The 13,187-nt window shown below is 43.4% G+C and overlaps 1 protein-coding gene and 2 non-coding genes across 4 annotated transcripts; 1 reads left to right on the forward strand and 2 right to left on the reverse strand.

The window, feature by feature from the left end:
• Positions 1–241: 241 nt before the first annotated feature.
• LOC125507821 (protein NAR1) lies at positions 242–5,818 on the forward strand. Of its 2 annotated transcripts, XM_048672335.2 has the most exons (12): positions 242–520; positions 1,000–1,386; positions 2,303–2,385; positions 2,478–2,631; positions 2,794–2,980; positions 3,116–3,242; positions 3,637–3,787; positions 3,864–3,913; positions 4,143–4,314; positions 4,411–4,537; positions 4,641–4,732; positions 5,294–5,818. In XM_048672335.2, the coding sequence occupies exons 2-12, from the start codon at positions 1,270–1,272 to the stop codon at positions 5,444–5,446; spliced, it is 1,413 nt and encodes a 470-aa protein (XP_048528292.2). In that variant the 5' UTR covers positions 242–520; positions 1,000–1,269; the 3' UTR covers positions 5,447–5,818. The 2 variants fall into 2 exon arrangements, with proteins under 2 accessions (XP_048528292.2, XP_087381598.1); XM_087525472.1 differs by lacking the exon at positions 1,000–1,386 and having other exon boundaries at positions 243–520.
• Positions 5,819–6,927: 1,109 nt separating this feature from the next.
• On the reverse strand, positions 6,928–6,999 carry TRNAK-UUU (transfer RNA lysine (anticodon UUU)). Its single transcript has one exon. It is a non-coding gene; the product is annotated as a tRNA-Lys (tRNA).
• Positions 7,000–9,742: 2,743 nt separating this feature from the next.
• On the reverse strand, positions 9,743–9,814 carry TRNAK-UUU (transfer RNA lysine (anticodon UUU)). Its single transcript has one exon. It is a non-coding gene; the product is annotated as a tRNA-Lys (tRNA).
• Between the last annotated feature and the right edge of the window lie 3,373 nt (positions 9,815–13,187).

Here is a 13,187-nt window from a genome sequence, read left to right on the forward strand (position 1 = left end):
ATTCGTAGGCCAGCTGCCCAGAATCGATTCTGCAAATTGCACTGGACAGCGGCGGAAGCTGGAATCTGCGATTTTGCTGATTTCCGAGCTGCCACTAACCCCCTTTCAAATATGGGCCAACTTCTCCCCGTTATTACAGTGGAAATGCCACCGCCTCCCCCAGCTCAATTTCTCCATCGACGACTCCTTCCTTCGTCAGTTCGCATCTCATCCACACCGAACAGCCCCCGTTGATGGCTTTTTAGGGTTCGCCCGCCGCCACCTTCGCAAGCCCCGTCGCTGGCCCCGTCTCTCCCCCGCCCCGTTGCCGGCCCGCCCCCGCCCCGTCGCCGACCCTCCCCCACCCCGTCGCCGGCCCCGTAGCCGCCCTGTCGCCGGCCCCTTGGCCAGCCACGTCGTCGGCCCACGCACCACGCCGGAGCTCCAGCTGCACCACGCCGGAGGTCCCCCTTGCCCCCCGTCTCCACGTCCTCCCTGACTGCACCAGCTCTACCCCATCTCCTTCCTGTGAGGAGAAAAGGTAATTGTTCAGTCCCAAAAAATGTAATTGTTCAGATTTAGTAATAGGTTAGTAATTGTTCAGATTAGTAATAGGCCTTGATTCCATGCTGAATGTTCTTTAAATTGCTGATGGATTGATGGCGGATCAAGTATAGTTTCACATATTATTTGATGAGACTATGATGATTGGTGCATATTTTGGATGATATGTGTACGTATGTAAGACTATAATGTTTAGTACATATTTTGGATGATATGTGCACGTATGTAAGACTGATGGTTGGTCCATATATGGATGATATATTTCGTATGGAAGACTACGAGGGTTGATTCTTTTTTTGGATGTTACTTTTCTTATGTTTGTGTCGGATGATATATTCATACCATCATGTCATTTCTCCATAAATATATTCTATATATTGTGTTTTTGTGCTAGTTCTCATTTTATCAAGTCAAAAACATATAACTTGTACTTTGATCTGCATATAAACATCACAGTCAGCAGTCGAGGGCGTTACTGATATTTCACAACACCCACAACTGTTAAAGCTGACAAACAGCAGGGCAAATAAACAACCAGATTCTGATTCTTAGGAATCCAGAGCCACAACTGATTCTCAGGAATCCATAGTAAAGTGATTCTCAGGAATCTGTAGCCCGGGGGCCTGACATTGCCGACTGCTTGCTCGGCTCGGCCTCATTCCACAGGAGGCCAAGAAGAAATCCTCCTCCGAGCAAGTAGGCGGATCGGTCCGTCGCCGGCCGGTGATGTCTTCCAGCAGGTTCTCGCCGGCGCTGCAGGCGTCGGACCTCAACGACTTCATCGCCCCCTCGCAGGACTGCGTCGTCTCCCTCAACAAGAACTCCGCCGCCAGCCGCCTCCCGGTACCCTGCCCTGCCCTGCCCCCCCTTCTCCCCAAATTTTTCGTTGTCTTTTGCCCTAGTATTTGGTTCTGGGGCTGGAGATTCGGCCCGCCCTGCTCTTCGTAGCCGCCCCGTGCCATCCCCCTGCAGCTGCAGAGCACGCGGCCTGAGTTCGCGCATTATATACACTCCATTTTTGCTTTCGGACGGTGATGCAGTATTGATAATAAGAGTAGAAAGGATGAGGACTGGTGAGCGGGTTTGAGCTTTCTGTCCTGTTGTTTGGTTATCTTAGGAACCGATTTGGGGAATTGGAATTCCAGTTCAAATCCCTTCCAGCCTGAAGGGGATTCAATCGAATTAGGTCTTGAGTTCAACACCAGAGACATGGTATTTCATTTTACTTCACAGCAAGGTCGTTTGAACCAAGCTCAAAGTTCAGCATCAGCTATTAAGCACAAACAGAACGGAAGGCAAAGTGTACGGCGATGCTCAATGAGATCATTGGTTTCTCCCAGCTTGTTGCATTATATAACAATGTCCAATAACATCACTTCTTCATAATCAACAGCTGGGCAATAAACCATATGTGCATTGTAGCAGGTGCTTCACTTGATGAACTCCTGGTGCTTATGATTTTCCTCCTTTTACAACTTTCTGTGAGCTTAGTAACAGGCACCACACTTGTGTTAACTTAATCTGTCCTTTAAGGAAAAGTTACTTTTGTATCTCATTTACCGGAACGATCTGTCTGCAATTTGACAACTTGGTCAAACCACTGTGGAAGTCGTAGATGCATTTCTGCACAACTAAACTAATAAATTGACTTTACATTAGCACAAACAGAACTTCATAAATTCATCTTTGTTGCACCTCACCTAACCCATTTCCCTTCCACATGCAATTCCCATATATTCCTGACAGTTCTATTTTACAGATTAAAAAAAAGCAAGTTGTGGTGAGTACAAAACCTCCAGAAGAATCGGTCAAGATTTCTCTCAAGGACTGTTTGGCTTGCAGGTTATTACCAATTTTGTAGCCCTCGCCTCAACTGTAAAAGTAGTGACCTGCCCAAATGTAAATAATGCTGACGGCTTCCTTTGATCTCATAGTGGTTGCATAACATCAGCAGAGACAGTTATGCTTGAGAAGCAAAGCTTGGATGACTTCGTTACTCGCATCAACTCAGGCAAAACCGTCATCGTATCTGTATCTCCCCAGTCAAGAGCATCATTAGCTGCATTCTTTGGTCTTTCTCAGTCACAGGTATTTGTCTGTGCTTCACTTGACCACTACATAATCAAAATTGTCACCATAAACGGTGTTTTGTAATGTTTTCCCTAATTAGTGTCTTTCTGCTTTAGCTGAATGACAAGTGCTCTGTAAATAATGATAACAAACACATAATGCAATTTTTCTTATCTTCAGGTTTTCCGAAAACTAACTGCTCTGTTCAAGTCGATGGGCGTGAAGGCAGTGTATGATACAAGTAGTAGTCGAGATCTGGCCCTAATTGAAGCATGCAATGAATTTATTTCACGCTATAAGCTGAGTCAATTGTCTAGCGACAAAGAAGTTGGAACCAGTCTTCCTGTGCTTTCATCTGCATGTCCAGGTAAAAACATTTACACGAAATATGCATCACTTTTGCTACTATGCAGTTTCCTATGTACTACTGATATTCCCTTGCTGGTTAGTTAGTTATTTACATACCTTCTATAAATATTTGTGAATCTCTTCCTCCTTACAGGCTGGATATGCTATGCTGAAAAGACTCTTGGTTCATATATCTTGCCCTACATCTCATCTGTAAAGAGTCCCCAACAAGTGATTGGTGCAGCTATCAAGCATCACATGGTTGAAAAACTTGGTCTCAAGTGAGTAATTTGCCCTAGTTCTAGATCTAAAGATGTTATTTCAGATCTTTGATCAGACATGAGGAATTTAGTACTTCCTTTTGTCCAAAATTGGACTCCCTTTTTACTTCACAAAGTTTTGTCTTGTATAAGTATAAGATCTTGCAAGTATATTTCATGAAAAATCTGGATATGCAATTTTCTGGTGACCAGTCCAAAATATCTTGAGAGACATATACGATTTTTGACGTTTTCTTGTGATCAAGTGTTTGTGACATTAGGTTTTTCCTGGTCTTTGCAATGTAATATCTACATTTGCTGAATTAGATGATTATTTCAATTAAAAACCACTCTGATTATGAACTATCATTTTGTGATATTTTTGTTTGTAATCATACTTGAACGTATTGTGTAGGCCATATGATGTATATCATGTTACTGTGATGCCCTGTTATGATAAAAAACTTGAAGCTGTCCGGGGTGACTTTGTTTTCTCAGTGGAAGAAAAGGAAGTTACAGAGGTGGACTCGGTATTGACAACTGGTGAAGTGTTGGACTTGATACAGGTTACTAATTTATTTCCTGCAGTTGCTTGTATGTCTTCAAAAACTCCACACTTATATCACTTTCATGGTTTTGCAGTCCAAATCTGTTGATTTCAAGACAATGGAGGAATCTCCTTTGGACAGATTGTAAGCTCCTTGTATGCTCGATATTCCGTCCCTCTGGATAAAATTTGAACGAAATCCAATACAGAAATATATATTTATATGTTCTCTTCAACTAGTACTACTATTTAGAATTTAGCGATGGTTTGATCTAATCAACTGTCGAGAAAAAGAGAGATAAAACTAATTTTATATGGTTACATTTATGCTTCATCTCTTCTGAGAATTCACGTGTACTTTCATTGCAACATAGATTAACAAATGTTGATGATGATGGTCATCTATATGGGGTTTCTGGTGGCTCGGGTGGTTATGCGGAAACCATCTTTCGTTATGCAGCACGTGCGCTCTTTAATGGGGAAATAGAAGGCCCACTTGATTTCAAAATCTTGCGAAATTCAGATTTCCGTGAAGTTACGCTGGAGGTAATTCATGGCCCCCATCCATCCCCATTTGGCCTCGAAATCCACTCTTGCTGTGGCCTTCGCATCATTGTGTATATAACATGTTTATGCTAACAGGTGGAGGGCAGTCCTGTTTTGAAGTTTGCCCTTTGTTATGGGTTCAGAAACCTACAGAACATTGTTAGGAAGGTTAAGATGGGAAAATGTGAATACCAGTTTATTGAAGTTATGGCTTGCCCTTCAGGTATTTCATTTATGACACTGTGCTGCACGGTCGCTTTTAGTAACTTCTTTCTGAGATTTAGGATCTAGATACCCTCTACTATACACTGATTATTGCCGTGCAGGTTGTCTGAATGGGGGAGGCCAAATAAAACCTGCTAAAGGCCAATCTCCCAAGGATCTCATCCAACAACTAGAGAGTGTGTACACGCAAGATGTAAGTTCTAGCATGCTCACTACTTTTCATGTTGGTTTGTAGGGTGTTTGCGATATTTAATTCTATATCCCTTGTGACCCATTCAAGTTTTATATCCAAGTTCTCTGCTATACTTCTGCAGCTTAGGCCGTAGGTTGTCCCCAATGTAGGCCCAGCATGCTACTGATACAGTACTTTTGACCATTTAAGAAGGCAAGAAAAGAAGCATGCTATACAGCAAGTTCTCTTAGTACCTATCACACCTTCTCATTGTAGTTTTGGGAAGCTGTGCGTAATTTCTGAACTCACTAACCATTGATTGTCTTATTATCCTGCTTCAGTTTGCCGACATTGTATATTCCCCTTAGTGAAGTGGAAAACAATAAACTCGAGTTGGTTCCTAGTCCCTCCGTTCCATAATATAAGAGCGTTTTTTGAGTAAAAAACGCTCTTATATTATGGGACGGAGGGAGTATTTTATAATTATCACTTACCATAGAATCTTGCTGCCATCGCCACAAGAACTTTTTACTTGATGCCAGTCATTATATGCTGCCACTGACTTCAGACTTTGTGAACCAGGTATCAATATCCAACCCCTTTGATAACCCGATTGCGAAAAGATTATACGATGATTGGCTCGTCCAACCCGGTTCAGACAATGCAAAGAGGTACTTGCACACGCAGTATCACCCCGTGGTGAAAAGCGTCACTTCGCAGCTGCAAAACTGGTGATGCCGCCAAAGATCGGTTCGCCGCGCCAAGAATTCATCGTCATATGTTCTCGTAAGAAACCAAGAGGGCGCACTGCCGAAACAATGGCAACACTAGAGGATACAGGCATCATTACCAAGGGTGTTTTGCTTGAGGGCAAAAATTGAGTTTTGCTAGGCCATAGGTTTTCCACCTGCTTTTCTTGGTGATCTTGTGTAATATTGCCCCACGGAGAGATAAACAAACAGTGACAGATAGTAAATTGTACTAGTAGCATGTAAGATAGTAAATTTTTTCCCGCGTCAGGAATCAGCAGTTGATCTCTGATGATTTCATGCCGCATTGTCCTGTGATGTCTTGCTCCTTGTTTGACACAATCGTGTCGCAGTACCATCTAACTTTTCAACGCCTTGCAACTACTATTATTGTGGCATTATTCATTTCCTGGAGGACAGCGAGAGGTCCTGCATTACCTTGAGCTCCCCAATCATTGGCCCGTTGCGAAACTTGGACACACCTGGCGTTGGCATTTATCTGATGGGATGAAGACATCAAATTGGACTTTGCAGAGCGGATTATGAATTATACAGAAAAAAATAAGATTTGTACAGAAGACAAACTCCTCATTGTGTCTCCTAGCTAATTTTTTTAAAATAATACATTTTTATATTAAATTTCAGAAATATTACGCCGTAATTATATTTTTTAAAAATATTACCCAATCGGCCTACTGCTGACCGATTGGATCCAGTCGGCCTGCTGCTGGCCGATTGGCCCCCAGTCGGCCCACTACCGGCTGATTGGATCCAGTCGGCCCACTTCTGGCCGATTGGCCTCAGTCGGCCCACTGCTGCAACATTATTCAAATACCTATTCAACAATTTTCAAATATTTGTTTAACATTTTCAAATACTTGTGCAACATTTTTTTAAATGCTTGATTAACATTTTTATATGCATGATCAACATTTTTTCAAATATTTTTTCAATATTTTTCAAATATCTATTCAACAGATAGATGGGTGCATGCACCTGTCGGCCTAAAGGAAGCAGACTGGGTGCCAATCGGCCAGCAGTTGGCCGACTGGGGCCAATCGGCCAGCAGTGGGCCGACTGGATCCAATCAGCCGGCAGTGGGCTGACTGGGGGCCTATCGGCCAGCAGTGGGCCGACTGGATCCAATCAGCCGGCAGTGGGCTGACTGGGGGCCTATCGGCCAGCAGTAGGCCGACTGGATCCAATTGGCCAGCAGTAGGCCAACTGGATAATATTTTTAAAAATATAATTACGACGTAATATTTCTGAAATTTAATATAAAATGTGTATTATTTAAAAAAAATTAGCGTGTCTCCTATACGTGCGTGCAACGGGATTTGTGAGATCAACTGGTTTCGAACATGATAATCGGTAAAAAATATTTTTGGAGAGCAACAGTGAGATCAGCTGCGTTTTCTTTATTTTCCTTTTTAGTTAAATTTTGTTTAGCAGCGCAAAAAAAATGAACGCCGACCGTGGGGATCGAACCCACGGCCACGTGGTTAAAAGCCACGCGCTCTACCACTGAGCTAGGTCGGCTCTCTGGTAAAAATCAGACAAGTCCGTTAATTTGGAATTCTACTACTCCCTCCGTAAATCTTTGTAGAGATTTCACAATGGACCACATACGGATATGTATAAATGCATTTTAGGTATAAATTCATTCATTTTGTTTTATATATAGTCCATAGTAGAATCTCTACAAAGACTTAGACTGTGTTCGGCAATCCTCTGCTCCTTCGCTACGGAGCGGAGGGTGAGCACCCTGCTAGCAGCTTGCCGAAATATAGCTGCATGTCGCTCCGCTCCGCATCGGAGTTGCAGAGCGAAGGGGTCCCGAACAGCTTCTTATACTCCCTCCATTTTAAAATATAGTGAGCCCGTGCTTTCGGAGGTCCAACTTTGATCATAAATTTAACTAATGAGACCAACTGCGGCGGGAAAAAAATTATATAATTGAAAACTTCTTTCAAATACGAATTCACTGATATAATTTTTGCTCCCGCCGTAATCGGTCTTGGTAGTTAAATTTACGGTCAAAGTTAAAGCACGGGGATAAAAAAAGCACTACATTGTGAAATGGAGGAAGTATTTAGGAACAGAGGGACTAGTATATACTTAGCTCAAGAAAACATGACGGCATCACACGGCGGGTCTTGGAGAAAAATTGATGTCAATAAACAAAGTGTAATTTTTTTAGCAACATGTAGGTGCCGTGTTTTCTTAATGCGGCATTGTCTTGTAAGGGCATTTTTAAGGTGGACCCGTAAACCATTTGGACCATGCTATTTGGATTGCGGAAGCCATTCAATACGGGTCTGTATCAGTCCGTGCCGCGGTTTAGACGTAATTTTTCTCGCAAATGGAGACAAGCGTTGGGAACTTTACGGGAGTCCGAACACCAGACACGCAGGACTTCGACACCTCAGGCCCACCCAAAACTCTTCTCGGACTCCTCGCCTCCATCCTTCTTATTTTTTTTCTCCTTCCTTATTTCTCTCTTGCCTTCACCGCCGCTCCACCATTCCGGCCGCCACGTCACACCCCTGCTGAAACTCTGAGTCTCTGTCACCTCCAATGTTCTAACCGGGCTACACCCTGCTTCTCCTCCGTCGCCGTTCAACCCATGTCCTTCGCCCGCCCACTAGGTACCATTCGCTACTGCTATACTCACCATGCCCGGCAACTGTTCGATTAATTGTCAGAACTAAAACAATTTCCCTTTTTTCTTTTTAGCAATGGATTCTGATTTGGAGTACATATACGAGCGCTATGTTGAGTCGCTTGACGCTTCGTCCGACGAGGAGGATTACTCGGATGAGACAGCGATGATGCAGGCGGTCCTTGAAGACGCGGAGCGTGCGAAGGAGCATGTTCTCAACTTTAAGGGATCGATCAAGGCTCATCGGGTGCTCAACCGCAACAGGGCGTGTGGCCATTTGACACCGATGACCGACTATTTTGCCCCGGATGCACTCTTTGCTAACCATTTTCGTCGGTGTTTTCGGATGCGCAAGACTGTCTTCAATCGTTTGTACCATGGCGTTCGGTCCTATGATGACTACTTCGTCTTAAAGAAGAGCGCCATGGGAACGATTGGCTTCTCTGGTTACCATAAGTGCACGGCCACACTATGGATGCTTGTACATGGCACGACCGCTAATTCGTGAGACGAGTACCTACGGATGTCTGAGAGCACATGTGGAGATGCCATGATCAGGTTTACAACTATCGTGGTCGAGGTGTTCGGACCTCAGTACCTAAGAGAACCAACTGTCGCAGACACCGAGAGGCTCTTGGCAATCTTGAAAGCAAGAGGGTGGCTAGGTTTGCTTGGATCTTTTGAGTGCGTGCATTAGAAATGGAAGAACTGGCCAAAGACTTTACAAAGGCAGTATCAGGGTCATGTTAAGAAGCCCACCACCATTGAAGCAGTTGCGTCACATGATATTTGGATTTGGCACGCTTTCCTTGACATGCCTGGGTCTCACAATAACGTCAAGGTGTTGCAACAATCACCGTTGTTTGCGAGGCTGACTGAAAATTTGCAGGTTACGGTAAGATGGCGGCTTCCCGCACCCGTGTTTGCGAACGGATGCGGGAGAAAATTTACAGGTTGCCGTTGGAGATATCCCGATGTCTTCTTCCTTGTTCATGGTAGAAAAATGATTTCATCCTTGTCTGGCACATTGTCCTGTGTGTACTACCATTTTAACCTTTTTTGCGCAAAAAAAGGGTGTTGAAAGGTTTAAAATGGTATTATTTTTTTAAACGGTTAAAATGGTTTTTTTACACCAAAAAAAAGAACGAGAATTGTGAGATAGCTGATTTCCAATGTGAGAAATTGCTTCGGTAAATGCAAAATTCTATTTTTGGAGCAAATGTGAGATCAGCTGATTTACTCTGTTTTTTCTGTGGTGTTTTTTTTAAGCAAAAGAGAGGCCTCCCCCAATTGATTTCATATAAAGATACCAAATGATCTTTTACAAACCACCAAATTCCAAACTCCGAACCAATCTCAAAAGCTACCAAACACCACTGCATCACTTGGATACGAAAGTCACCAGCACAAAGAAGGATCATGCAAGATCCATACGAGGCCAGAACAAGGCTGAAGACCTTCCTTCGGAGTCCAGACAGATTAGCAGTACATATTTTGTCCTAAGAGACACATAAAAAACAAGCTAAGATGCAGCAAGGACAAAAGGAAAAGCCACCAGAAGAGATGTGGTGTGTCTGGTAGACACTTTTTGGTGAATTTTCTCAAGTAAAAAAAGAATGGCGCCGACCGTGGGGATCGAACCCACGGCCACGTGGTTAAAAGCCACGCGCTCTACCACTGAGCTAGGTCGGCCCTTGTGAAAATATTTGATTAAAAAGTTATAGGTAATTGAGTTCTCATATAAGTAGTTGAAGAAAACACCACATATCAAATATGTGTTGGAATTCCGTCCACAGATTGATCACATCAAAAAAAAAAGAAAAAGAAGAAAGAACACGCGCACACGAATAACTTGTAGCCAAGGGCCCTTATTCGTGCTCTTATTTGTACTCTCTATTGCTTTTCTCTTTTCCTCTCCCCGATACAATGATCTCAAGCACCGGTGTGCATGCATATATACACACGCTACCCAGCCCTATTGCTAACATAGACCAAACCTATTCGTACTCGATAGACATAGATGTAGGGCATAGTCCAAACCTGACTAAACTTGCTTTTCTAATCTTTTCACACGGCAAAATTGATCCCTTACCTAGTTGGCTAATAGTTAGCATCAAACACGTAGACTACTGTGAAAGTAATCAACCGGTCACCACCGGACGAGTTCGATTACTTCCAACACATCCTGCGCCGCCGCATCTCCTCTAGGGTTTGGACTGTCCGTTAACAACCGCCGCAATCGGCGGGGATCCTTCTTTGCGAGGGCGATGATGGACGACGACAGCAAGCCATCGCCGCCTGAGAAAACCTACAATGAAGGTGACGTGGTCGACTTTTTCGAAGCCCTACGTTTTTGCCGACCCGGGCCCTCGGTGGAGCTACTGGCCGTGTACCCATACTGCTTCCCCTTCGTCGGCGACATCATCGTCGCCGACGAGAACAGCGGCCAGTACGTCTACCACCAGGAAGAAGGCGAACCTCTCCACAACCTCGACCCCGAGGACAATCTGGTGCTCACGGGGCCATTCCAGACCATCTCGGGATTCGGCAGCGGCGTCATGAGAATCAAGATCCCTGACAGAGATAGGCCTGGCATTTACGACACCGCCGATCTATGGTTTGGCCCAAGTAACACGGAGGATGACAAGCACGAAGACCGCCTCATCACGACACGTTATGGCCGCCACCTCGTCGTGTCATATGTCACGATGAGGGAAGGCCTGGAGGTCAATGTTCGGGTCAGCATCCGCCTCTTTGGTGGCGGTGATGATGCATCTCGTGTTGGAATTATGTGTCCTACAAATATATTCAAATTACTTGGAATTGTTAATATCCGGAATACCTCATTGTGAAATTATAAATGTATTTATGCATGGAATTACTTTACATGATTATCATGGAATTATCACTTGTTGGAATGTACTTAAGCTATATGCTTAAGGAAGCTGGTCGATTATCAGTGGAACACAAGATGCTATATATATATTGAAAAGACTACCTGGGTACACTGATGATTGGAAGGAGCTAGATCGTATAGTTAGATTACAGCCCTAATGTCGATCTACATAATTAGAGGAATTTACACTTTATTATGACGCGTTGCTCACAAGCGCGTGCTCCGGGGACACAACGGGTAGTATCCGTTAACAGACAAATTTGATCGTGGTTGATAATTTGATCTGGACTCTATCCGGAAAACTAGTTGAAAAAATTAAGAATCTTATCTGTATAAGAGGTGGACTCTTTGGAAAGGCAGTATAAGAAGGTCCCTATCCCCTAGTCTCAGAAATGTGAATTATGAGCGGCACCACAAATAAGCATAGAGGAATTAGGGGTAGACCGCAAACTCTAAATTTTCTAACATTGGTATCATGAGCAAGGTTCAGTCGCGGTCGTAACCTGAATCGCTTGCCGTCTCGGCACCGTCGACGATGGAATCCGCTGCCTACTCCTCAGACGCCGACCCGAAGCCACCAGATTCTACAGCGATCGGGGATGAGCAGCGCCGTACGCACGGAATCGCCGCCGCGCCCCATGGCCGCTCGGTCGCAACAAGACTTCCGCAGCTCGTCTCTCGCATCGATCTGGTGATACTATTGCTAATTATGTCGGGGTCTTCAACCATGCGCTACTGTGACCGATCCGTCAGTTACGTGAGCGAGGTTCTGTGTTGATCCCATCTGCCGGATGCACCAGATCGCTGATCTGGGAAATCAATTGGAGTCTGACTCGTATGCAGCAACCCACTCATGCACGTAGGTCAGGGAAGGAATCAGCCAAATCATCACAAATTTCTTGGCACGTGGATCGAGGAAGTAGTGTACTTCGTACAGACATCACCAGGAAACCTTGACTCCTTGTTTCTTTTCTGGCTAAGCTGGGAATTCTTTCTAATCGTGCCCAGTTCATGTGGAGCGGAAATCAACCAGCAGGCCGGCCGCGCCGCAGCCGCAGCGTTCACGTTGCTGGAAGTTTTGCGCGTTGACCACCCCGGAAGCGACACGGGACTGTGGAAGGATGCTTGTAATTCATAGGACTTGCCAGTTTGGACTTCTGAAATTTTCAGGCTTGAAGCAAGGAATTTATTCGTAATATGTGCATATGCACGTCAAATTGTTCCAGTGTATTCTTCGCCGAGTTCTACAAATTGATTTTGGTGGCGCTTTATGTTCACGGTTTGGAAAAGGAAGTAATTTTTTTCTTTCTGCTGGAATAATGATTATGTTATTTACATTCACAAACCGGAAAAGATATATTATATGCCACTGGTGAGGAAACGGAAATATATGTTTAATTATACTATACATTGTTAGCAATTGGCTAGCATATATGTCCGGACCATTTTATTATTGGGCTATTGAAAATCATAGTGTACAAATTGCATAGAAAATCAATGCGATCTGGAATATACATTCTTACTTGCGGCATTTGTCGGGAAATACATAATTGGATATATATTGGTTAACTCTATGTGGAATTTATTGAAATAATTGATTTTTCAATTTAACTTCATTGCGATATGGGATATTATTTGCACTATGGAGGAAGATAGAAACTCTCTGAGGGAAGGATCTGACCAAATTTTATTGGTTACACCTCGAAGAGGAAGATATAATATTTTTTCAATGCAATCGGAAAAGTGGAAGGTATGTCTATAATTTGTATGCACGGAATTTTTTCCATTTACGACTATTCTTTTAAAAAATAGTTATGTTGTGCATTCTGGTTATCATTTACCATGATATAATGCTACACTTCCATGCAAACAATTCCAAGGAAATGCTAAAGTTAATAAACTTGGAATTGAAAATTATGCCCTCAAACATCGTTGTGGAGGAAAATTATTGTTGATGGATACGCTATTGTACTAACATTGCATGAGAAGGAATTCAAAAAAAAGTGTCTATTATGACAATCACTTATTTATGGAGGAAGATGGGAACCACTCCATGGAAATTTAAGGAAATTCACTCTCACTTAACTGTATGCACATTATTAATACTTGCATTAAATAGGTATAAGTCACTATTTTTTTTCAAATAGTTGGATTGTGGGTTTAAGCTTC

This window comes from Triticum urartu, chromosome 5A (genome assembly GCF_056163025.1).
Source record: "Triticum urartu cultivar PI428250 chromosome 5A, HENAU_Tu73, whole genome shotgun sequence".
Classification (NCBI taxonomy): Eukaryota; Viridiplantae; Streptophyta; class Magnoliopsida; order Poales; family Poaceae; genus Triticum; species Triticum urartu.

Excerpts from the sequence above, each read along its gene's own strand:
- LOC125507821 (XM_048672335.2), top strand. The coding sequence starts at position 1,270 with ATGTCTTCCAGCAGGTTCTCGCCGGCGCTGCAGGCGTCGGACCTCAAC. Across the intron at positions 2,632-2,793 it reads TTGGTCTTTCTCAGTCACAG|GTTTTCCGAAAACTAACTGC; the intron begins GTATTTGTCTGT and ends TCTTATCTTCAG. Across the intron at positions 4,315-4,410 it reads TCCGTGAAGTTACGCTGGAG|GTGGAGGGCAGTCCTGTTTT; the intron begins GTAATTCATGGC and ends TTATGCTAACAG.